Raw genomic sequence first — 26065 nt, 5'->3', positions numbered from 1 at the left:
TAGTTATTTTTAATATATCATTGAATTGTAAACATCCCAGTGAGCAAGATGTATGCGGCCCGCAATCGGACCTCTTGCAGCACGCACGCTGGTCCGACGTCGGCTAGCCACAACGTTACCTGCGCGGCTTGCTGATCGGTTATTTGACGGTCCATATTCTGCATGCCGATATAGGCGCAACATTGGTCCGCTAGTGGCAAAGTGATATAGGTTGAATAACGGTTTGTTGCTGGTTAGCCGCCTTAGGCTGGCCAGCATCTGACCGCTAACTGGCCTATGCCATATATATATATATATATATATATATATATATATATATATATATATATATATATATATATATATATATATATTCATAAATTTTTTTCATGCTATATATACACATATATATATTCTTTAATTTTTATATGATGTATATTTTGCTGTTCTTTGTCATTTTTTTAATAAACAAAGGCAAAAAGAATTATTTCAATATTCTTTATGTAACATAGAGGCAATATAAACACAATCAACTAAACCAATCATCTTTTTTTTCGTTTAAAAAACTATACATTTATTTCTTTACACTATTGACTGCTCTCATTTTTCTTCCACCATTCCTGTCTGCAGCTCCTCGTAAAAAACGAACGACTTCAATCTGAAACTCACTTTCGGTTATTGATCTCGTCGGTGGATTTTTACTGATTCCTCCTGTAATTAGAACATTATATCAAAACAAAGCCTTTCTAATTAAAAACAAAGCTTTTATCAATCAAAAAATAAAATTCTTTGCATAATTAGAAAATGTAGGCTGAAAAGATTTTTTTTATTTGTTAATTTTTCAGATGATTTAAATCTACATTACTCTGTTACATTACATTGTTAATTTTTCAGATGATTTAAATCTACATTACTCACAAAAAGTACTTACTTTGCAGCGCTAAACAACAATTAAATTTGCGAAAAGCTCTTTTTGTGAAAACGTTTTCTCCATCTCCGACCTGTACAACTGTTCCTGTCTAGTTAAATTTTCGTTGTAGGTCGTTAGTTAATAGTGCGTTAATGGCCCTTTTTACAATTTCTCTGAGTGTTTGACCATCTTTGCTGGCAAGAGCAATCACCTATAATTCAACAAATTAATCGTACCCAATTTAAATTGTGTCACTTTACATTAATGAAATAAGAAGTATTAAAAAATAAATAATACTACAATTGATACTGAGTAATTTAAGTATTTAGCTGAATTTAATCAAAACACTTACCAGTTTGTTGAAAACTGAGTTGTCTCGCTTTATCAAACTGTCAAATGCATCTAAATCTGTCATACTGTCAAATGGAAGATTGTATTTCTCAAGCATGCTGTCATCGTATTCATTCTTATTTTCAAGCAGTGTTTGAAGTAGCTGGGTGTTGAACTCGGATTGACGTTGTAATTCTTTAATTGATGTTTTCATCTCTATTAATAAAGTGACCAATGTTTTATCCATGATTTCTAAAACAACACAACAAACAATACAAATAGTAATATAATAAGTAAAGTTTTGTTAATATGCTGAACTTTTGATTTATATATATATTTTTTATTCTGAAACTACCTAAAATTCAATTGATTGTTTTATATCAGGGTTTTCCTTATCCTAGGTAAGTTGCCTTTGCCACAGCTAAAGAGCCTCACCTGACCCAATGCAGGATAAGTTTAATCTCTTAACTAGGACATGATCTTGTTTTAAAGATAGTGACCTGATGAATTAAATATTTACCTTTTGATTTGCAATCACTTACAGGAAAGTGTAATGGGTTTGTTGATAACATTGAACATTGATGTGGCGTATCAGTTAATGGAACTTGGGCAAATCCTACAAAAAAACAATTGTATAATATTTTTTACTTTGTATGTTTACGCCCTAGCCTTCTAAAATAAAATTAATTTAATGAGACATTAAGAATATAACATATATTTTTCTATATATGAAAATAGTTACCTTTCAAGTTAGTGTCACAAATGTGCTTTTGAGAAAAAGGCATTGGAGACACCAGTGTGGGCCAATGTACTTTTTGGTTCTTCTGAAAATTCTAAAATAAAACAACTCAAAAATTATATTTTCGGTATTATATTTATTTATAAATATATATATAAAACAATAAAACAAACAATATAAATAGTAATATAATAAGTAAAGTTTTAATAATATACCGAAATTTTGATGTATATATATATATCAACGCTTGGAATTAGGGTCAGCATCAACAGACCTAAAAGTGTTTGAGGTCGGCAAAAAATCGTTGACCTTATTTCTATGTGTTATGGTAATCTCTTTATGTCAAATTTTTTTTGCTGACCTAATTTTTTCTAATTCCGAGGGTTGATATATATATATATATATTCACACACACATATATATACATATATACCCTTTAAAATGAAAGTTTTAACTTGCCATGACATCAATAATACCTTTTAAGTTAAAATCTGCCGATGGATCTTTACTGAATCCTAAAAAAATTTTGACAGAGTTAGATTTTATACATTTTTAAACTTTAAACTAATGCCTTCTTATATAATAAGTCAATTATTAAGAATAGGAAAAAATGGTACAAAGAAAAATCTTTAACCTTTTAATTTGGGAAACTCTGGAACATTTGGAGTTGTGGTGATTGTTTCTGTTTTTATGAATTTACTTTTTCTACTTCTTTCTTGAACAGATGCTATTATCTTGAAGTTCACATCATCATCAGATTTACAGTCATTTTCTACAAATCCACTATAGTCTACTCTGCTAAAAAATGTAGATATCAAAAAATACAAAATAGTTTTAATAATTGAAAAGTTAATGTCAAAATAGATATGCTTAAATAAGTTCTGTTTCACATACCGCTTTCTTAGACGACTAGCATTTGCAATGCTTTTTTTCTCGTTCTCTGTGAGATTGAGATCAGACTCAATATCTGCAACTTTCTCTTTTTCAATTGCCCTCTCATAGGTTGCTACAAATAGTAAAACAGCTAGGGTAATAAAAGTAAAAGATTCGGATTGCCTGGAAAGTGAGTTGGAAAATTGACTATTTGTGTTAGAGATTAAGAAAGACAAAAGTTGTAGGCCTTAATGCCTGCAGAGTCAATGACACTGTAATGAACCCAATAAAAACATAAACCTCTTGATAAAGGCTTTATTCAACAATAATATACTAATCTAAAGATACAAGAGTTTTAAATATATACATAACACAAAAAGTTCAAAATCAATAATATAAACACTAAGCATCACAACAGACACTAGAGCCAAGCCATTCAGTGTGATGAGCATTTAAGTTACCAACAACAATGTTATTGGCTAATGTATAAAGAAAGAGGGCTTGGTATATTTGATCTGAAATAACATTGAAGTGGTGAAGTGGTGTTAAACGATTAGTAGAAACGATTAAACACAAAAGATTAGTTTGTGGATTCAAATCTAGTTTCCTGACAAATGGGTGAATTCTTACGAAAGTAAATACTGAAACATATGACTTTATGAAATAAAGGAAGATAACAATCAACACCAAGATCACAAGATGAAACAGCTGAACTCAAATTAGTCTCACATGGTAAGATAAATTTAAAGTTACATAAATAGCCTAATGTGCTATTCTTTGTATGATGAACTTTTATGAAACTCTTGGTTATATGAAAAGATTAAATTATAAAAAGTATAGTACAGTTTTATTATTTATAACATTTTACATACACTACATTAACAACATTTAACAAAGCTTATATACCAGCTTTTCCAAGCACTCTGACTCTGTGCTCCTGCCAATTTTTGTCTGGCTTTAACTCATTCTTAACCATGTTATTAATTTTGTTTTGGTTTTTGCAAAACGGCGGATATTGACAACGATCTTCTTCTTCAGAACATAGCCAACTCTTAGGAATAATACCCAATTCACAAGTTTCTTCAAGGTCTTCAGGGTAATCAAGGAACTCAACAATAATGAATGCCATGATATAAACCTGAGATAAAACATATTTGAATACAATGGACATATTTATTAAAAATATGTTAATTATTGCTTATGTAAAATTGCTAAAAATATTAAAGTGTATAATGAAAATCTATATCTTATACTATTTATTTTCTTTGATTTTACAATAAACAATACATACATACATACATACATACATACATACATACATACATACATACATACATACATACATACATACATACATACATACATACATACATACATACATACATACATACATACATACATATATATATATATATATATATATATATATATATATATATTTGCATGTGCAAAAAATACATACACACATTCACACACATACATATCAGTGTGTTAACAACTACAATATTTTGCAACTAAAACTCTAGTTGGTTACATACTATACTTAGCTCGTTTGAACTAAACTGATATCAGTTGGGAGTAAACTTAAGAATAAAGTATTTAAACATAAATAAAAAACAAAATAATAATAACAAGACATAACAAAATAATAAATAATAACTTTCAGTACAGTAAAAATCATAAAACAGCTAAGAACAAAATGCACCTATGTAATATGTACAGTCATTTTTAAGGAGAAAAATTAAAGACTAATTTTGTTAAGTTAATGGAATCCATATGCAAATATACCCATATTACAATTATTATCACTAAAATGAATTATAGTATATAGAATATATTTAAAAATGAACCATAGGTACAGCAACAAAATTTTGTTTATAAGGTAAAAGTACATATTTTGCATTTTATTTCTGATAATGAGCATTTTAGGAGCTGTTTTCCTAACAATGACACAGTGAAAATTTCTACTTTTTTAGAATTACATGGATATGTAAAGAAGCTTTCAACTTGTTCAAAAGATTTATGTATAATAAAAATCTGATCATCACTACATCTTGCAATATTTTGCACAACAATTATTGCACCTGATACTAATCTAAAACAGCTGTCACCCAAAGCTACTTTAATACAAAACTTATAAGTATACAGCTCTTTGTACTGACTACAAACATTAATACTACAAATTGCACACAATGGACCATCAAAATGTTCTTTCTTCAGCTCATGTTTTACTTACAAAATTGCATCACCTTTATATAGCTTTTGAGCAAGATTTTTTTCATAAATTCTTCTCACAACTTGTTGCAGAGGTAAATTAGGCCGTCGAACTAATCTTTTTAGGTATTGCAAAAAGTTCTCAAAAGGAAACGCTGAAATATTGTCCAAAGGACCAAACCGTTTTGCGTCTTGGGTTAAATGAATCAGCCCATGCATATTGTAAGTTAAAAATTCAGGACAATATAAGTTTCCTACATCTTTAACAAATATTACAAGTAATTCATGAGCATAATCTGCATATTTGTGGCACAGTGATTCACTCAATAAAATACTCATTCCAACACATAACAGCATAAAGTTGTTATACAGACGTTTTGATAATACATCTTTCAAACAGACCATCCCTGTATACAGTAAAAACTGCCTAAATTCAGAGGCTTTCCACCGTTCAAACTCTTTAAATGATCTCGGTTTACGTGCAAACTCTGAACACACATGTGGTCTCAGAGTAATTAATTTTTCGGATAATTGCTGAACTACACGAGGCCCAAGACGCGTATTTAAAGGCCCCTGTATCCATGCATATATCAACTTTTGCATAACACCCAGGCATACAAGATGCATGTAATCATGAGGCACCTGGGAGATCAAACCAATAGATGTTCTATTCAAAGGGCTCACCATAATATGGTGCTTACCATCAGACATGGTAGCAAATGACAAATCTGTTCTTAATTTTGCGTTCATCTCTGGAAATGTAACTCTGCCAATGAATTTACCATGTTGCTCACATTTATCACAACCATTGTATGCATTATGACCTTTATTACATTTAATAAATGATCTTGCCGGCGTATCACAAATAATTGCCGAAACTTTAACAACATAATGATACCCATTAAACATCAATCCTTGACTTTCTAGTTCATTTACTTCATCAACAAAATCTTTAAGGAATGCACCAATATCTTTTGGCTTACCATTATCACAGTGCAGTGCAATTAAGAATGGTTTTTTATTACACTGAAGAATGCCATTAAAAATTTCGACTAATCCCAGAATCGGCCACAACTGCATCATTGAGCTTTTAAATAGTGGCAGTCCATCTACATTGATTTGAATAGATAATGTTCGATCTACTGATTGCTCAATGTGTCCTCCTAACAATAATCCATGTTTAATACCTATATAGCAGTATGAATTGTCAATGACCGAATTTGGAAACTTTGATGTTTGAAGAACTGTTTTAGCACATTTTGGTAAATCAGGAAAAGTTTTTTGTAAAACATTTAACAATTCATTCAATGCTGATTGCGTAATGTTATGTTTAACAGACCAACAAGCCAAATCACTTATTAACACCTCAGTTTCATTGTTTTTTTTACATTTATTATTATACAAAGATTCATCTAAATATTTATTTTCAAATTTATCTTTGCTGTTGTCACAATTATAATCTTTTAAAGTATCAACAACTAATGGATTCAATACTAAGTTGTTTGCAGTATCTGCACTAAATGGTATTTCATCTCGTTGAAATAAGAAAGCAGATTTAGAAATACTATCAACTCTTTTCCCATCCTCAGATAGATTATACATATTTTTTTGACTATAACACTTGCCAGTAATAGTTGCAACATCTGCATGGAGTCTTCTCCGTTTGCTCCAGTAGCTTGACATATATATCTGTGGAGTAATTTTTGTTTAATATGTGTTTTATGTATATACATTTTTATATATATACATTTTATATATATATATATATATATATATATATATATATATATATATATATATATATGCATATACAATGGTATATATATAATGTTATATAATATGTATGTATATATGATAATAAAAATATGAATATATATATATATACATATATATATGTATGTTTATATAATGGTATATATATAATGTTATATAATATGTCTGTATATATATGATAATAAAAATATGAATATATACATACATATATATATATATATATATATATATATATATATATATATATATATATATATATATATATATATATATATGTATATATATATATATATATATATATTTATTTATTTATACCAAATATTGAGCACTCTTATATGAACACGATATATTGTATTTGAAAATAATACAACTTGAAATAGCTTTATATATATATATATATATATATATATATATATATATATATATATATATATATATATATATATATATATATATATGTATATATATATATTCATATAGTACACTTTATCACAGAAGTGCGATAACATTTTATCAGTGTCAAAATAAAATTCTTGGCAACGTATTTACAACTTTGTAACAGAGTGTACTACAGGTATAGTGCCCTTAAAAAGACAGTGCCCTTAAAAAGACAAAAAAATTAAATTGCCTATAACTTATTATGAAAAGCATTAAACAAAAGTTGGGAAATTCAAAAATATAAACAGACCATATACCTTTCAGAAAAAAGTCAAGTTATAGTGCAGAAATTTAAAATTTTTTTAAATTTTGTTCCAAAAGATTGTTTTTAAAAAAATTTGAGAACATAAAATGACTAATATTTAACATAAAACGAAAAATATTTAATTTAAGTCCGTAAACAAGAGTCTAAAAAGAGGCTATGAATAGGGCCCTTATAAGAATAGTAATTGTTTTTCAGTTGTTTAATAGAAACATATAGTTTTGGTTGCTTAAAAAGCACTGCTAAAATGTGAATATTTTTGTCTTTTTAAGGGCACCATATATTTTTAACTTTTTTTCCAATTTTTTATACTTCTGAAGGAGAAAGGTCTCAAAAACAACAAACAAAACACTTTAATTTATAATGAATAATAAAAAAGATCCTCAATAATTAAATCTATTGGATTCCGAATCTTCAGTACTGTCTTTTTTATCATTAGACTTTCTTTATAACTTCTTTGCAGCAGTTCTTTTTTTTGATAAACATTTAGGTAAAATCATAATTGGTCTTTTACCATCTACGATGCACTTTGATTTACCACATACTGATTTCATAACAATTTGACACATGGGACATTGTTTTAGCTTTGCAGCTTTGCAAATGCTATTATCTAAAATGCATCTTTCCTTGCATCTATAGAACAACTCAGTTTCTTCCCTCTTTTTTTGCTCTCTGTCTTCTTTCTCTTGCACTTTCTTTTCTTTTGAGTTGTTAATAGATTCTACGAGTTTTAGCACATCTTGACCTTCCATGGAGCCATAGACTTGAGTTACCCTTGTAGTTGCTTTGTGCATACCATTACTTTGAGTTGACTTTAATTTTTGGATTGTTAAAAGACCTGGTATTTCATTAAGATTGATGCTTTTTTCATGTAAGTCTGTAATCATGGTCTGCAATGACAAACATTTTTCTTTCCAGTTTGAAGCTTTCTCTTTCCAATACATTTGGCTATCTTTTCGTTTCATAGATATAGGAGAACTTATTTTGCTATTTAGAATTGTTGAAATATCAGTAATGTTAGGCGAAGCAGCTTCCTTGGCTAACATAGAAGCTTGGTGGAATTTATCACTTTGCATAAATGCAACATTTAAACTTTCATTAGTAATACCAACCTTCTTACCAGCTTTTTGTATTGATTCTGGCAAAGCCCACTTGTCCCACATACTTGCAAGAGACAACATAAAGGCTTCTCTATTAATTGTTTGATGTTGATTGAACAGATTTTCTTTTGCATTAGCATAGTGTTCATGAAGTGCCTTGTTAATTTGATCAAGTAGTTGTGTTACCCCAGTAGTGTCTGGAGGTGATATATATAAATGTATTTCTTTTTCTCTAAGAAATTGAAGTAAGGTATAATGGAAGCGAGAACTGTGACAATCGCTCAGTACAACAACAGGGCGAACTATTTTTTTTTAAATCAAGTGTCTGTCGAATAATTTATAAAATGCAAGTAAGGATTTGTGATCTTGTGATCCATTCTCTGTTGTTGAAACTAATAAGTTAGGAATATTTTGAACAGCACTCAGCGGAGCCATCTGACTAGTAATTCCTTGAGTACCAAATATTACATGACAGATGCATTTTTCACCTAAATAAAATGTTTTTTAAAAATATTTCACCTAAATGAAATATTTTTAAAAAATGGGTCTCCAGTTTTAAGTAATAAAATACATGTTGTCTTAAAGTCAGGGGCGCACAGAGGGTGGGGGAACTTTATTTTGGTAGTAAAAGGGTGGAGAGCATCCAGTAAACTTTTATGATCTACCCTGGACATCATGAAATCTCTGTGTGCCTCTGCCTAAAGTATATTTATTTTCAAATTTGATAATTTAATTAGAATATAAAATATATGAATATTATTTGTAAAAAATAAGTTTTAAAGTTTAAAATGTGTTTTAAGTATAATGTACCTGATAATGACATCATTGGATTTATTGTGACACATTCACGATTTTGCCGAATCATTTTTTGACATCTTTCACCACAACCACCATATACTAAGCCGCTCGCTGAACCATTAACACCAAAGTTAACAAATTGTGGTGTTTCATCATGATTGAAGATCCGTGACAAGTCAATTTGCCCAGTCCAATGTCCAGATACTTCTTGATTTTGATTAATCATGATGCCACATTTAACCAGTTCTTTAGCAAGATCATCTGAAAGTGAATAGTCATTAAAATTATTATCTTTAAATCAAATTATAACACATTTCAAAATTATAAGTCTATATCATTTCTAAATTATTTGAATGAATTTGTTAACTATTGCTCTAAGTCACAGATACAAGATATGCTGTTTACTTTTGTGAATTTCAAAGTTATTTTACCTAAATGAGAGCAGGCCATTTCACGAGTGCAATTCATTGCTCTATTCATTGTGATGATTCCTTGTCTTTTTAAAGAAATATTGACATGTTTGGCATCCCATCGTCTCCAAAACGACTTACTTAGGCTAGATAGAAATATATATATATATATATATATATATATATATATATATATATATATATATATATATATATATATATATATATATATATATATATATAAGTCAATGCAGTAGTAAAGAATTGTAACATTTATAACAATAAAAAATAAAGGGCTTTCTAGATCATATTTTTTTGTTTATTTATTTAGTTTGGTGTTTAAATATTGAAAACTTTATATATTATACTTTACAGTATGATATATAAAGGGTTTACATATAACCGTGTAATAATTCCTAATTTTTGATGTTCTTTTTCTTGTAAATTTGTTTGGAACTGTGAACATATACAACTATAGAGATATGCAACTTCTATAGTTTTAACAAATTATGTAATTTCTACCTTTTCTTCAAAAGAGCTTTCCTTCCATTTTTAGTCAAAGCAATAAACTTTCTTCCTCCTTTCATCTTTTTGTTAGCATGATCTCGAATTTTTAACACATCCATAATGAGATTTGTTAGTTTTTTTCTGCTCATAGCTTGATAAGCACGATTTTTACAGCGCACATACTCAACTATAGTATCTTCTTCTTCAGCTGTTAGAATCATAAGATGTTTTTTCTCATTTACTGTAAGAACTAGATTATCTAATCGCTTATCAATCACATTTTTACTTTTTATTAATGGAAAATGCCCTGTTGATATTGCAGCATACCCTCGCTTTCCATTAATTTTGCACCACTCTACAGCTTGGTTTATCTGTTTGTATCTTTCATCTCGGTTAAACTGCTTTACAGCTGCTTCTGATTTATTCCTTGGCTTTTTTATTACAGAACTTGCATTTGCTCTTACTCTTAAGCTAAATTTTGGTTTCATTTTTATTTTTATCTATGATAATAAACATTTTAAACTATTAAAACAATTACTCTACAAGCACTATAATGTAAAAATGCAGCACATAACTAAATGGACTTTTAAGTCTTTTTTTTTTCAATTTGCACTAAAATAAGTAGCTATTAACTGAAATCATAAGATATAAGAATTGTTACTATGTCAAAATAAACTTTAAGATATGAAGAGAAGAAAAAAATATAAAAATACTGAAATTATTTAAGAAAATGATGTTCTTGATGCTTATTAAGAAATGAAGTATTTGAGTCAAAATACATGATTTTTCTAATTATTTTGAAAAATAATAAAGTAATTCCAGATTTCCTTATATTATAAGATAAATATATCTAGCAGATAATACTAAACAAAATATCTCCATGATTGAGATAATTGTTAAGGAGATATCAACAAAAAAAAAGATTGTCTTTTTAAGGGCACCCAGCCAAAAATAGACAATTTTTAAGTACAAATAAAATAGTAAAAATAAAATTGAGTAATGTTTTTAACCACCAGGAAGAAATTAAATGACTCTAGACAAGATAAAAATATAAAAATTTCAAAAAAAATACTGCTACCAAATTTTTAAAAGCATATTTAAATTTGTTGTCTTTTTAAGGGCACTATACCTGTAATTTCAATTTTAAGTTGTGATAAAATTGAAAGTTAAAATTGAACATATACTCTAATTTTCTTGACACAGTTTAACCATAAGATTTCTTCATCGTTTCGTAAGAAAAGAATTACTTTCTTACTTATTTTAACTTCTTTCTTACTATTTCTTGATTAATCAACTGGTGCAGTTTTTAAAACGCATGGTATAGGTATGTTACATGAAATTTTTTAATTGATCAAATATTAGATTGTTATATATCATTGGAAAGAGCTTTATTACAGTATTTTAAAAATGAAAAAATTATCAAAATCCAACAATTTGACAAAAAGTTATAACGTTTTAAACACCGATTTTTTATATATGGATTTGTTGAAGAAACTGTGGTCAAAAAAAATACTTTTCTTAACTAAAATTAATATAAGTTTGTCAATTATTTTTTAAACGCCTATAACTTGTTATCAAAAGTTAGGTATGAGTAGGCTACAAATTTATGTTGGTTTCTAGCCACCGGGCGTATATGGGGACTAGAGGGGGCACCAAACCAACACCTACACCGCCAAAAAATGCAAATTTTATTTATATAAAAGTTTTTTTTTGGTAAAATAGTTGATTTTCATATTATTTTTTAGAAGTAGTTATTATTTGCTTCCAGACCACTGCCAAATATGAGACTTAGGGTGGGTGTAAGGGTGTCAGTGGGTGTAAAGGTGTTAACACACCTTTTGCTGTACTTTTTTTGCAAGTCACAACACTTGCTGTACTTTTTTTTGCCAGTCACAACACTTGCTGTACTTTTCTTGCAAGTCACATCACTTGCTGTAATTAATTTTTATATATTTTTTATATGTTATTTTCTTTTATATATATATTTATAATACTTAAATCACATAAGTAATATTAATATTGGTTTCTACTATTACATAAATAACATTAAATCACATAATAAAACAGCAAAATTATGAAAAAATCAACTCTCCTGCAATAACATCAGCAGCAAGCTGGATTTTTTTTATGAGATGGTCAACAGCTTCTGAATCAGATTCATCAGTAAGAAATGGTATCTTTTTTTCTTTTACTTACTTTTTCTACTCGCCCATCATACATGACAGATTTGTTATAATCTGTATCAAACCATTCATGACAGAGTTCTCTCCCAACAATTCTTTCATACATTACATCATACAAGTCATCAAGTTGTTTAATAGATAAGTGCTTATATAAATTTTTCATGTCATTAAAAGATAGAACACGCAGCTCTTGCTCCAGCTTTCTTTTTTCTTTTTCATCCATTTTTTGTCTTTTGCTTGTCTGTCTTTTTGAAATTTCTGCTCGTAATGCAGTGTGTTTCAGTCGATTGTTTATTATTTTTTTACGAGCTGCTTGGATTGACCACTTAACTATATTTTCCCTAGATATTTGGTCAAGACTATCTAGGTATTCTATAGTTCTATTCTTTTTTGATCTTATTTTGCAAGATATATAACAAACTGTTGCATTTGGAGATCTTCCTTTAGCTTCACTAAACATACCCATTTACTCTTCTCTATCTATGTTGTGAAGCCTTGCACTAGCTGTCTCTTTTTTAAGTGTCTCTGTAATAGAAAGTGAGAAATATTGCTCATATTGACGGTACAAAACATCTTCCACCACAATAAGACAAGCCAAAATCATGCTGATCACCTGCTCAACGATGGAGCATAAATTTTTAACAGGTTCTAAAACATTTGATTTAAGGGGATTTTCGAAAAAATCCTTTTTACTGTTTATCAGTGCACCTGGATTAGAGTTGCAATTTTTAATTGTTTGCAAAACATTTTTAACTACTTGGATACCTGCAATATGATCAAAACTTGCTTTTTCAGCTGATACATAAAATTTTTTTATCCAGGGTCCAGTAAGAAGTTTTCCAAATATTGCTAGCACACACATTTGTTTTATGGCAGTTGTATTACAAAATGCTGATCGCAGAACTGTTTGTAAAGTGCCACACTTTACTGTTCCAATGGTCAGAAATTACTTAAAAGCATTGCAGTGTTTCATAAAGATAAAATAAGTACGGAAGAGTATATGAAGACGATTGCCACGATATCTTGGAATTGTACCTTGTGGCAATTTGTTATTTTCTAAAAAATTTACGAATCCTGCCAGATCACCTTTGCCATCTTTAAATCTCATTTTGTTCATTGCCAAAACAATTTTAACTGCCATACAGTCATATCCAAATAATAGGCAACTTTCCTTTTCCAAAGACTGTAATGCTGATCGACATGAAATAGCTATTGTATTAAGCGGGTGCAAATGACAGTTCAGCTCATTAAAATTTTTACCCCAGGTTGCACAAACTTTGGTAATGGTAAGATGATTTGCTGCAACTCTGTCTGTCATTGTGTTTGATATATTTTAATTAATAGACTTACGACATTCATCAAAGGAAAGTGAGAAATAATACGAATAAACTAAAGCCATATGATCCACTCCATTATATATGTGATTTTGGTAATCATCAGATGTACCTCCAGGTAATTGGTCAAGGGCAATGACTTGACATTTATTCTTTGAAGTCAAGTGGATGCTGTTGATATGGACACCCTCTTACGTTGTTGCATCAGATTATTATATAGTTCACGAGCCATTTGCTCAACTGTAATATGCTGAGGAATATGTAAAAATTTCACACCTAAATATTGTGCAATTTTCTGCAATTAGAATGGAATATTACATGTTGGGACATTAGACAACAACATGCTGTAAATTATCATTCTTGTTTGTAATGCATGAGCCTTATTGTTTTCTGATGTATCTGAAAGTGCAATATTGTCCTCCTCCATCTGGATCATATCATTTTCTATTTTAGATACAACCAATGCTAAGTACAATGCTAATGTTTTCAATTTCACTAAAACCAATTTTAATCTTATTAACTGCATATTAAAAAAAAAAAGTTAAACAAAAATTGGTTAAAGAACTATTTAAAATTGCAAATTAACTGTTTTAATTGAAAAATTAAAAATTAATAGCAAATTAAAAAATAAATGAAAATATATAATGAAAAAAAATTTTTTTTTTTAATTGCAATTATGAAGAAATGAATCAAATAAACTTTTCAAGTTTAAAAATGAAATCAAAGTCATAACTGAATAAAATATAAACATTGTAACTTTTTGTGACCTTTTTAGCAGTGCCTTCTGTCATATTTTTGTAGTAATATTAACTTTTATTAAGTTAAAAAAACCTTGTGCAAATAATAAAGTTAATTATACTTCTTTGTTAATTTAATTGAAGATAAAAATTTTAAGAACTTTATATACAGTTGAACTGTAATTAAAAATATTAGAGTTTTATAATTGAACTGTCTCAATACTTAGCATAAAAACTTATAAAAATTGAAACTAGCTAAATCATTTATTTGAATCATACTTAATACGATTCAAATAAGTTATCATTCAACAAAAAGTAGTGGTAATATCATTTATTAAAATGATTTTAATAATTGAAGACCGTTTTTTCAAAAGGGATATAAGTCACATTTTAAATATTTTGAAAAAACTAAAAAAAATTAATAATCTATTTAAACTTTCAACAAATAAAAATTTTTCTTTTTGTAAGCGGTAGTTTATTGTGATTTTCATAAAAATAATTTTACAATTAAAATTTTTCTTTTTTTGAAGTATACTTATAACGGGTTAAAATGTAAGAAGTTTTTCAAAAAGGGCATAAGTCCACATTTTTTTAGAGAAAAATAAGTATTTGTGACAAAATTATGTTTTAAATTGTTTGCGAATTAAGTTTATTTGGATGGACTTACAAATTTGTAACGTAAGTTCTTAAAACACACCTAATATTTTGACCACCTCATCCCTTGTTACATGATAAGTGAAGACCCTCTCTGTGATTTTTCTTTTTTTGTAAAAATTTAAAATTCATACGTACGCTGTTTAAAAAATAAAAAACTGTTGTTTTATGCCAGAAATATGTTTAATGGAGATTTGAAAAGCGAAAATATTTTAAACGTTTTTCGATGGTTTTCAGCCATACCAGTTCAAAGCATGCTGCAGATCAGTTTTTTTATTTTCATAAAAATACTAAATTGAGTTAATCAAACATTGGTTAAAGAGTTTTTAAGGAATTAAAGATGCCTATGATATAATTAAATTGTTTAATTAAACATTTTTGTTTTAATTCAAAATTTTACCAATAATTACCATCTGAATTAATTTACTGATACTCCCTTCAGCAGAGACGTCATTAGTACCCCTTTCAGCAGAGACGTCATTAATGTATGAACCCTTAATGTTTGGGACAAAAAATTATTTGAATGGATTTAATATTATATTCTTTTAGTACATATTTTTAGACAATCTCATTTTAAGACAACAATAGAGAACATTTTATAATACAAAAAAACAAAACAAAAGTTTAGTAAAATTATTTTATTAAGTTTAAACAAACGGTTCATTTTCATCAAACTCATCAACATCATTCTGCATTACTCCCTCAATACCATCAAGAATACAGGCATAGAAGTCCTTTGCATCATATGGTACCTCAAAGAAAGCCATTAACTTTTTTACATCTGCTTTCTTTTCCTTTTTGACTTTGTTTTCTAATGGTCTTGGTATTGCTTCAGTCATTTTTGCAAATAACTGTCCTTTTTTTAATAAAGAACTAACTAGACAAGGCTCTGCAGAATATGCACTTTGCACTTCGATTTTCTTTTGAGAGTAAATTATAATTTTCTGATCTCTCATTGGAAATGGCTTTTTTTTTTTAAGAATCTGTTTAGCCATTTTTTGGTAATCTTTAAGAAACCAATCTTCTCCTAGTTTTTGCACTGCTCCATGCTCTGAAAATATTTTGTAATATTCCAGAGGAGAAAGAATGGTTTCTTTTTTGCGTACCACTTTTTCTATATGCCCAAAAACTCGATCAGGAGGTAAAAAACTATGACCCCTGATTGGAAAAAAATGTTTAACAGCATTAAACATAACACTCGTTTCCACAAAATTTTTCAAACAACACAAAACAACAAAGTTTTTGTTCTGTGATGAACAAGCATCAGAAAATAAATGTAGATCTAATTTCACTTTAGCTCCTCTTTCTGTAATTAAATCTTTTTCCAACTTAGACAAATAGTGAACCAGGGCTGAAGAAACTTCATTAGATCCTCTACCACTCTGAGTTTCCAACCAGGTATAAATAAAAATGTTATCTTTGTTTTGTACTATTTGATCATGTCGAACAAATGTTAAATTATAGAGCCAAATTTGTCGAGCATAAAATACTTCACTAACACTTAATTTAGGAAGTGGTTGGTTTTGTTGCATGTCAAAGCACACTTTAATGACATTTTCATTTTTCTCTTTCATAAGAGAGTAGAATTTATTTGCTCTTAATTTGTGCAGACGATATTTAGCAAACTCTTCTCCCTTTAACTTTGTATCAAATGTTTTTCTTATCAACTTCTTTTGTGCTTCACAAAAAGAACAGATATCTGTTCTTGGGTTTCCAAATCCAACATTAAACTTTGTGTAAAAAATGTTTTTAAATTTAGAAAGTGATGAAATACCCATATTTTCTTGGTTTCTATGAAGTTTCCAGTTTCTCCATAACTTTACAACATTTAATTCAGGTGAAAGGTACACTCTAACACTTTTCCCTCTCCCATAGTGTGAAACACAACCTTTATATTGACTTATAAAATTCACTATTGAATTGGTGATTTCTTTATCACCTATCGTTTGTCTAAATCCTCCGCGTTTTTCAGGTCTCAGACACCCATTTTTAGAGTAATATTTTATAAGATTATGCAATCTTTTTATTCCAGCACATGTTATGGAAAGAAATGTTTTTTTACAAACTGGAACTGTTTTACAACTTCTGTCAGCAATACTGTAGTTTATTGAATGTTTTCTCAAACAAAAATATTCATTCCTTAACCTGTGTCTTTTAACTTGAGTTAATTTAACAAACTTCAGAAGAAAATTATCCTGTTTAACTTTTAATTCTTCATTGTACAGCTTCTGGAAAAAACCTAAAAAAAATTTTGGTATGTCAAGATTGATATAATAAAGAATTATTTGTAATTTAAATTCATAGTATAGATTGAAACTCATAGCTAACTATAATAATTCTGAACTAACAAAAGTGGCTAGTGTAATACAACTGAGCTCACCAACAATATCCAGGTTGCCAAGATTGCCTGCTTTACATCTTTTGTTGTTGTGCCTACAAGCTATGACAGGTAATTTTCCAAGAGATGAATATCTCTGGCGTTTTTTCTCTCCTGTTTTGCTTATTTTCGATCTTTTCCGACCATGTCCAGGGGTTAGAGAGTAAGAAAATATTTCCAGTTCTGAATCTATTATTTTAGATACCATTTTTAGATAAAATTTGTTACGGAAGTTGCTACTGCGCAAGCGTGAACTTAAGTTTTTGCTATACTTTTTTCTAATGCTGGGACTTATGCCCTTTTGAAAAAACTTGGTGATTTTAATATTGAAAGTAAAGTGGATAAATAATTTTCTATCCATGTTATTATAGTTAGATTTGTTCCATTTACACTATAGAATCCAAAAGTAAGAAAAACTCGATTTCAGCAAAAATGGACTTATATCCCTTTTGAAAAAACGCTCTTCAATTGATTTAGGAGAACTTTTAATTGCAATAAGAGGATTATTGAGGAGAACTTTTGATTACCACAAAAATTTTTATTTTTTCATTTTTATTCATTTTTCTTTTTAGTTAAATCTGAACCAATTATTATAAATTTAAAAGCAGATTGAAGTTCCTCTTCATCGCCCCTCCCCCTCCCCATGTCTCAAAATAAAAGCGGAAAATCAAAATTTAAGTACCAAAAGTGCTACACAAAATGGAGTATGTGCTGCATGAAATAAATCAATAAAATTTGGCAGGTGCAAAGAAATTGTGTAAACTTAACATCGAGAATAGCATTGCAAAAAAAACAAGCATATCTTCAACATTTACTGAATGCACAAAGTATAACTAAGTTTTTGTCATTTAAAAATCTATTGAAAAAAGTTTTTATTGTAATCAAAAGGTACAGATTTATAAAGTTTAATTACTCTAGTTTTTAAAAAATATCTATACTAATAAATAACTCTAAATAAAAAACCTCAAAATAGGTTTCTCCCTCAATAGCGAAAAGCAAACTACAAAAAACGTGGCACAGAATTTTAGCACAAATATCGGTCCCGTAAAACGCGTAATTCTACGTACCTACATGGTAACCTTTCGCGGTCCGACGCTGCACTATGCATCGCTAAGCGGAAATAGGATTTTGTACATATTTTTTAGTGATTTTTCATATTTAAACTTTTTAAGTTTTTTCTTTTTGCATTCAATTTTTAATTCTCTATAAAAAAAAATCATTTTTAGTTTTTTTAAACTTTTGACATCTTAAGGGTTTTTTTAAGGTTTTAAAAAACTCGCTTTTTTGTTAAAATCCTTTCAAAATATATGATAAGTGTAGAATTTCTATATTATTTTTATGCGAAATTAAAATAATAATGTATTTAATTGAATGTAAAACAAGAAATAGAAAAAAAAGGTTTTTGAATAGCACTTTTTTGCTGATTTTTTGATTTCTTAAACATTGATTAATTTAAGCATGTGGTCACAGAGGTCGCCTCGTTTTTTTTAAATAAAATATAGCTACTGCAAATCGACTTTACTGCCATGCAAAAAAATTGAGGCGACCTCTGTGACCTCATGCTTTAAAATCATTTTTATACTGTGAGTTTTATTAAAAACCGACTAAATTCTGTGAAGTAAATGAAAATTCCGAAGTTCAATAACATACGGTAAGTTTTTATTTGATTCAGTTTTACCTTGCGATGGTTTTTATAAATTATCAAAATGGCTTGATTCACTCATCGTCAACTTTTAACACATACATTTCCAGAGCAGGTGAAATATTCAGAAACTGATGTAAAATATAGTCTCTTCAATATGATCAAACATTCAGTTTCTAGAGAGTTTGAGTATCTTTTGGAGTATGAAGATAATTCTATTAAAGTTTTAGCACAGGAGGAACGTGATAACATGTTATTTGCAAAGTGGGTGGTGATGGTCAGAGTGACCAATCTGAGTTTCAGAATGCAGTAACTATGAAGAAAGGTGTGGATGATTACACTGTGTATAGTAAAGTGTTTGTACTGTTGGAGATTAGAAGTGGAAAAAAGATACTATGGAAAAATTGTAATCCAAATAGTCCAGATGCAACCCGTCATCTTATGTTTTGTTTTTCCAAAGAGACTGCTAGTTTTATTCAAGAGAAGTTTGAACATTTACAAAATGAAATTTTGTCTTTAGAGAATATTAAAAGTAAACTTATACTTCATGACAATACTTTTGTTATAAATTCAAGTTTGTCAACTATTTATACCACAATGAATGATGGTAAAACACTTAATGCTGTGGTATCAAAAATGCTTTAAAAAATATTGCATCTCAGTGCTGTCATGTATGTCAAGCAAGTCCTAAGGAGTTTAATTTGGAAACCATTTGGAATAAAGATAAAAATGCAGACAAAAATATATTGAAACTTGGAATATATTGAAATCTTCAATTGTGGATATTCAGCATGGAGTTAGTTTTTTTTTAATACTGCTTGCAAACTTCCAGCAGTGAAACAAGGAAGAAAAATAGCAGCAAAAAATGGCCGAGAATTTATTGAAAACAAAAAAAAAAACTCCAGCACTTATTCAAAATACAATTAAAAATAAGGGTATCTTTTGTCAGGAAGGGAAGTTGTACATCCAACACTGGCAATGTTGCACGAAAATTCTTTAATAATCCATCTGTGACTGGAAGAATACCACTATGATGAAACTATTTAGGGACCTGCTCATTGATATGAATAGTACAACAGCAAGACCGGATGTGAAAATTTTCAAGCAGAAATCTGAATGTCTGTTTGGTCTCATTTCTAATGATCAATTTTTAAAAACCATTCCAATGTCACAGTCTTTGCATAGAATGGTAGTTCATGGTGTTTCTTTTATTAAATATTTTAAGTATCCAATAGGTTCTTTGTCTGAGAGTGCCATTGAAGCCAGGAACAAAGCCAACAAAACTGCATGAGTACGTCATGCACGTTTAACTTCTTTTGCTGAAAATACTAGGGATACAGCAAATTATTTATTTATGACATCTGATATGTACCTATACTGTAAGAAAAACAAAATGCAAGAGGTATTAAGGCTATACTGCAAGAAGATTAAGCTGATAACTGTTCTTAAGGTAAATATTGGAGAAAGCTATGTATATCTTAAATTTAAATATTTAATGTTATCGTTTAATTTTATTAATGATACATTTTAGGTGCTGGTGGTAGCCAATCTGATATTTTTGAGATCTTTTCACATAATCAACACAGCATGTTTTTTTATGCTTGAAAAAAAAACAAAAAACTAATTGTTAGAAAAGTTGAAGCATAAGAATCCCAAACTTTTATGTTTGAGGAAAAGTTGCATCAATTGGCCTCAAATTAACTCAATTTTGCCATGTTTTTGTTTTCCTCAAAGATGTGTCTAAAGTCCTATTTCTACTTAGTGATGCATAGTGCAATTCTTAAAGGCTTGTTGTAGATATTAAATTTGCTCCACATAAAGATTGCTGAGACATGTTTAGAATGAAAATTTTAATTATATTTCAATTATATACATTTATTACAGTGAATACAGTTTTTTCTTGAATGTAAAATTGTTAAAATTAGAATTTGATAGATAATTTCTATAATAAATAGTTTATATCTTAAACTATACTATTTTTTACAATAACAAAACTTTTTAAAATTTTAGTGTTTGTTGTTAAATAATTTTAGGAAGTCAAAGAGTAATGGTTCATATTAAGAAAAGAAATCAAGGAAGCATCATTAAACCATGCAGCTGTAATTGATAAGCAACTTTTAAAAAAAGGCTATTCTCATAGCCACATATTGTTAAAAACCTATTTTAGCATCAGAACCTTGATTCTGCATTTGAGGGGAATGGAACTTCTGGAGTATTTATTTCACTTTTATTTATAATAAAATATTTCTGCTATTTCCTTTTTTATTTAACATGAAAATATAAGTTGGAGACTAAAAATGCCTGTAACCCCTAAAAAAGATAAATTGATATATCAGATTTAGAGTTTAAAATATCAAAAACTATCGGTTTTATATCTTTTTAATCAAAAATCGAATTAGTCCGGATAAACCAACTAAAAAACCGGAATGAAACCGGTTTTAAAAAAGACCGGACTTTTTTTTATAAATATATGTATAAACAAACAATATCTCATAATTGATGCTTTGTTAAAAAAATTACTTCAAAATGTTAAATAGTTCTCTAGTTATAAGGCTATTACCTTTTTTTCTATCAGCGCGACGCATAGTGCGCTGGTTCACCGTTTGTTTTCCAACGTCGGGCAGCCACTAATGGTTCGCTATAACGATGGCTCCGCGCAAAATCGGACTATCTGCAATCTCCGCGGAAAACAAATTTGGCATATGGGTAATTCCATGTCAAAACAACAAGTCGAGATAACCCACCATCTCAGAAATACTTGATTTTTGGAACAAATGCATTTAATACCGTCGTTAGGAATAATCAAAAATAATCTGGAGCCAAATTCATTATTTTGAGAGTTATGGGTCTTTGAAGTTTGAGATTTTTTACATTTTTTTTATTCTCCGTGCTCTTAGCAACGTCTATAGCAACACTTAAATGTTAAAGTATGCACAGTTACATTAACTATATGTTTACAAAATTTAATAGGCATAGAAACTTTTGAAGAAAGAAGTCAAAAATCATTACTTAAAGTTATTAGATCTTATATTTGAATAAAAACTTTAAGATGAAAACCGGGTTTTTATCAATAATTTTTCAGTAAACATGTATAGTTTAAGATTAATTGCAGAAAAGGTATTGATCTATTCATTTTAAATCTTTACAATAATAGTTTATATATAAATACCTGTAAGAGTCAAAAATTATTTCACTGTTTTTTAATGCACATATCTATTTTATTATTGTTTTATTTTTGCAATTTTATTTTTGCATTTTTATTTACCGTTTTGGTTATAATCTCCATAGAGAGATTATAACTAAAACAAATTCTCACAAAAAAATTATAATTTCTCACATAAGTATTATTATATATAATACTCAAATGTTAGAACCATTTGCTCCATTTAATTAGTTAGACAAGAAACCAGAAATTCATTTTTATTTTGAAAATAAATAAGTGTAACAGCTATGATTACACTTATTTATTTTAAAATAAAGTTTTGATTATAATACTCATGTTAGAAATTATTATTTATTTAATGTTGGTTTTAGAAAAATAAAATATTGAAATTAAATATTTTGATAATGGCTGGAACATCACAATGCTCTCTTGGATTGATTTTAAAATCAAATTGTCACAAGTTAACATATACAAACCACATTGGAATAATATTTTTTAAAGATTTAGCTCCAGATGAGCAAAATTTAGTTGCGCTGAGGTCTGGTGCTTCTCCTGATTTGATTATTGACTTATGTTTTCATCATCAAAAGTTCTATCTTGAGAAGTTCCCTGTGTTTCAGAATAAATGCTGTGATCCACTGTTAGTTCACAAAAGACCGTGCAAAGGTTAGTAAAGCTTGTCATAAAGTTTTTTATAAATGTTACTTTGTCATAATTTTAAGGTCTTTATGTTTGTTAATACTAGGCATATTTTATTTTATGAAGTTATATTTTTTAATTTAGCATCTCTCAGAGTAGTCACGTTAAGAACCATAGCTTTAAACAACAGGTTCAATATTGTACCTGGTCAAAAAATTTGTACAAATTGCTTAGTCAAATTAAAAGCTTCCACTGAAATTAATACTGATAACATTGATATTTCTGATGATTACACAAATGAAAGTATAAATAAAGAAAATGTATTTCACGTTCAACAAGAAGCTGATATAAATAAAAATAGACAAGAACTTTCGGATTGTCTCAGTATAATTGGCGTGTCACCAGTCAAGCTTCATGGACAGCCATTTGCGAATCGTATGAGTATTGGGAAAAAAAAAATTAAAACTATTACAACAGTTTTCAAAGAAAAGTTATCAAGTTCTTTAAAAATTCCATTGACAGAAGTTGAAGTTTTTGATAATGAATATATTCTTGATTTAAAAAAAAAAGTTGTTCAGTTCGAAAATATGTTAGTTTTGATAAAAGATAAACTTGAAAAATGCTGTTCATTTAGGGACAAAATTCAAATATTGACTTTGTGCCCACAAGAATGGTCAATTGAAGCAGCTAGTGAGTATTTTGGTGTTTCAAAGTATCTAATAATAAAATCTAGATCTTTAGCAAAGAAGGAAGGAATTCTTGCAGTTCCACAAACTAAGCGAGGTAAAATGCTCCCTGATCAAATAAATACTTTAGTAAAAAATTTTTATGAAGATGATGAAAACTCTCGCCAGATGCCTGGTCAAAAGGATTTTGTAAGTGTTAGTTGGAAACTCCATATGCAAAAGCGACTACTTTTATCAAGCTTAAAAGAGTTATTTGTTTCATTTAAAGTTCGATATCCACATGTAAAGTTAGGTTTTTCCAAGTTTTGTGTTTTAAGACCTAAATGGTGTGTTTTGCCAAACTCATCAGGAACCCATTCTGTGTGCATTTGTATCTACCATCAAAACATGAAGTTAATTCTCCTACCCGTTAAAATTGATTACCATGAACTATATAAATTTATTGTTTGTGATATGCAAAACAAAGAATGCATGTTACATCGATGTACACAATGTCCAAAAAAAACATCTAAATTAGAAGAAAAGCTATTCGAACTAATAGGACAGTTTGAGGAAGAAGATACTATCGAATTTAACCAATGGGTTACTACTGATAGATCAGATTTAGTTATACAGCTTGTAAGCATACCAGATTATGTAAATATGGTGATGGAAAAACTAGTCAAGCTAACAGCACATTCATATATTTCTAAATGCCAATCTAAATATTTAAAAAATCTTAAAGAAGAACTGCCATCAAATAGTGCAATAGTTCTAGGAGATTTTGCAGAAAACTATAGTTTTGTTGTGCAGGATGAAGTACAAGGTTTTCATTGGAATAATCTTCAGTGCACACTTCATCCAGTAGTTGTGTACTATAAAGAAAATCAAGTGTTGCAATCCACTTCATATTGCATTATATCAGATGATAACAATCATGATGTACCAATGGTTTACGAGATACAAAAATCAATTATCAATAATCTAAAGCAAAAGATACCCAGCATTGTAAATGTGATCTACTTTTCTGATGGCTGTTCATCTCAATATAAAAACTGCAAAAATATTTTTAATCTATGTCAGCATAAATCAGACTTTGGAATAGATGCAAAATGGGTTTTCTTTGCAACCAGCCATGGAAAGCAACCTTGTGATGGTATAGGAGGAACAGTTAAACGGCTTGTAGCTAATGCTAGTTTGCAGAGAGTTTCTACAAATCAAATATTAAACTCACGTGATATGTTTACATATTGCACTAACAACATCAAAGGTATAAACTTTATTTATATTTCAAGTGAAAGTTTGATAGAAACAAGATTATTACAATCTGAACGATTTAAAAATGTAAAAACAATACCAGGAACAAGAGACTTTCATGAATTTATTCCTGTATGTCAAAATGAAGTTAAGATGAAATACTGCAGTGATGACACTATCCCTATCTTGACTTACAAGTTTAAAAATTGTGAGATGCAAAGTGATGTGCAAAGTTGATGTGGGATTTAAATTTATGCACCAACATGGCCCTTGAATCTTAAAAAACATTTGCTTGCTTCCTTTTATCAATTATTTCTTAGAATTGACAGTTTGCATATGTCTATGATATGTATATGACAATATTTTTTCATTTGTTAACAAATATTACCTAATTTTGTTTTATTTTACAGTCCAAAGAAAAACAAAGGAATATGTGAAGAAGTTCACTGATTTGAATATAAATTTGTCAATTCATAAAAACATGGAATTCAAAGAATTAATGTGTTTTGATATTTAAAATTGAGTTTATTTACGGACATGAATACTATTCATAGACATGTATGTCATGAATATTGCATTTTTATACCTAAGTGAAAATACCTCTTATTTTTGACTAGCTCTGAGTGAAAATGCCTGTTTTTAATATTTAAGTATTTTTAATTGAGTTTATTACATATGCATATTGTAGTTTTACACATAAGTAAGAACTCTTACTTTCTGGTTGTGCCTAAACATAAATACCTATCAATTTTCTGTCTCATTCTCAATATTCTTTCAATCAAAAATAAAAATTAAATTTTTTAGATTAGTGAGTCGAAAAACAACTCAATTTTTTTTTTTTTTTTTAGGTATTTATATATACTTTAAGAATATGAAGTTTGGAAATATATAGATCATAACCTTTTCTGTAATTCCTCTTATAGTAAGCCTGTTTACTTTTATTAAAAATGCCAGTTTACTCTTTTTGATTTATTAATAAATATAAAAAATTATTATTTCTTAGTATAATTTTATGGTTTAGCATCTAATAATATGTGGAAAATTTCAAATTATGAAATAATATAGTTAAGGTAACAACGTA

General features: G+C 28.6%; 4 protein-coding genes, 1 long non-coding RNA gene and 1 pseudogene across 14 annotated transcripts; 2 read left to right on the top strand and 4 right to left on the bottom strand.

Moving 5' to 3' along the window:
- Nucleotides 1–513: 513 nt before the first annotated feature.
- LOC149892031 (uncharacterized) lies at nucleotides 514–8767 on the bottom strand. 9 transcript variants are annotated; one of them, XM_090078242.1, is made up of 10 exons: nucleotides 8639–8767; nucleotides 3738–3969; nucleotides 2853–2964; nucleotides 2593–2756; nucleotides 2435–2473; nucleotides 1962–2052; nucleotides 1740–1835; nucleotides 1242–1471; nucleotides 911–1100; nucleotides 514–690 (listed from the first exon to the last, which is right to left on the bottom strand). In XM_090078242.1, exons 1-6 carry the CDS (start codon nucleotides 8765–8767, stop codon nucleotides 1976–1978), a joined length of 753 nt encoding a protein of 250 aa, XP_089934368.1. In that variant the 3' UTR covers nucleotides 514–690; nucleotides 911–1100; nucleotides 1242–1471; nucleotides 1740–1835; nucleotides 1962–1975. The 9 variants fall into 9 exon arrangements, with proteins under 9 accessions (XP_089934368.1, XP_089934371.1, XP_089934372.1 ...); XM_090078245.1 differs by having other exon boundaries at nucleotides 2593–2753; XM_090078246.1 differs by having other exon boundaries at nucleotides 1762–1835; nucleotides 2593–2753.
- Nucleotides 7871–11065, bottom strand: LOC145195356 (uncharacterized). 2 transcript variants are annotated; one of them, XM_090078250.1, is made up of 4 exons: nucleotides 10349–11065; nucleotides 9848–9972; nucleotides 9429–9677; nucleotides 7871–9106 (listed from the first exon to the last, which is right to left on the bottom strand). In XM_090078250.1, the coding sequence occupies exons 1-4, from the start codon at nucleotides 10819–10821 to the stop codon at nucleotides 8931–8933; spliced, it is 1023 nt and encodes a 340-aa protein (XP_089934376.1). In that variant the 5' UTR covers nucleotides 10822–11065; the 3' UTR covers nucleotides 7871–8930. The 2 variants fall into 2 exon arrangements, with proteins under 2 accessions (XP_089934376.1, XP_089934377.1); XM_090078251.1 differs by lacking the exon at nucleotides 7871–9106 and adding an exon at nucleotides 9153–9316 and having other exon boundaries at nucleotides 10349–10909.
- Nucleotides 11066–12341: 1276 nt separating this feature from the next.
- LOC149892030 (uncharacterized) lies at nucleotides 12342–14410 on the bottom strand (annotated as a pseudogene).
- Nucleotides 14411–15341: 931 nt separating this feature from the next.
- LOC149892029 (uncharacterized) lies at nucleotides 15342–18009 on the bottom strand. The gene is made up of 2 exons (XM_090078240.1): nucleotides 17622–18009; nucleotides 15342–17480 (listed from the first exon to the last, which is right to left on the bottom strand). The coding sequence occupies exons 1-2, from the start codon at nucleotides 17977–17979 to the stop codon at nucleotides 15889–15891; spliced, it is 1950 nt and encodes a 649-aa protein (XP_089934366.1). The 5' UTR covers nucleotides 17980–18009; the 3' UTR covers nucleotides 15342–15888.
- A 1202-nt stretch (nucleotides 18010–19211) lies between these two features.
- LOC149892028 (uncharacterized) lies at nucleotides 19212–21228 on the top strand. The gene is made up of 2 exons (XR_016450311.1): nucleotides 19212–20710; nucleotides 20792–21228. It is a non-coding gene; the product is annotated as an uncharacterized LOC149892028 (long non-coding RNA).
- A 1487-nt stretch (nucleotides 21229–22715) lies between these two features.
- LOC149892027 (uncharacterized) lies at nucleotides 22716–25480 on the top strand. Its single transcript, XM_090079777.1, has 2 exons — nucleotides 22716–23089; nucleotides 23207–25480. Exons 1-2 carry the CDS (start codon nucleotides 22828–22830, stop codon nucleotides 25219–25221), a joined length of 2277 nt encoding a protein of 758 aa, XP_089935903.1. The 5' UTR covers nucleotides 22716–22827; the 3' UTR covers nucleotides 25222–25480.
- The last annotated feature ends 585 nt before the right edge of the window (nucleotides 25481–26065 follow it).

Source organism: Hydra viridissima, unplaced genomic scaffold (genome assembly GCF_058129835.1).
Source record: "Hydra viridissima isolate aposymbiotic clone 2 unplaced genomic scaffold, HvirCarnegie_v1 scaffold_2, whole genome shotgun sequence".
NCBI classification, from domain to species: Eukaryota; Metazoa; Cnidaria; class Hydrozoa; order Anthoathecata; family Hydridae; genus Hydra; species Hydra viridissima.
This window is presented reverse-complemented; position numbering and strand designations above follow the sequence as displayed.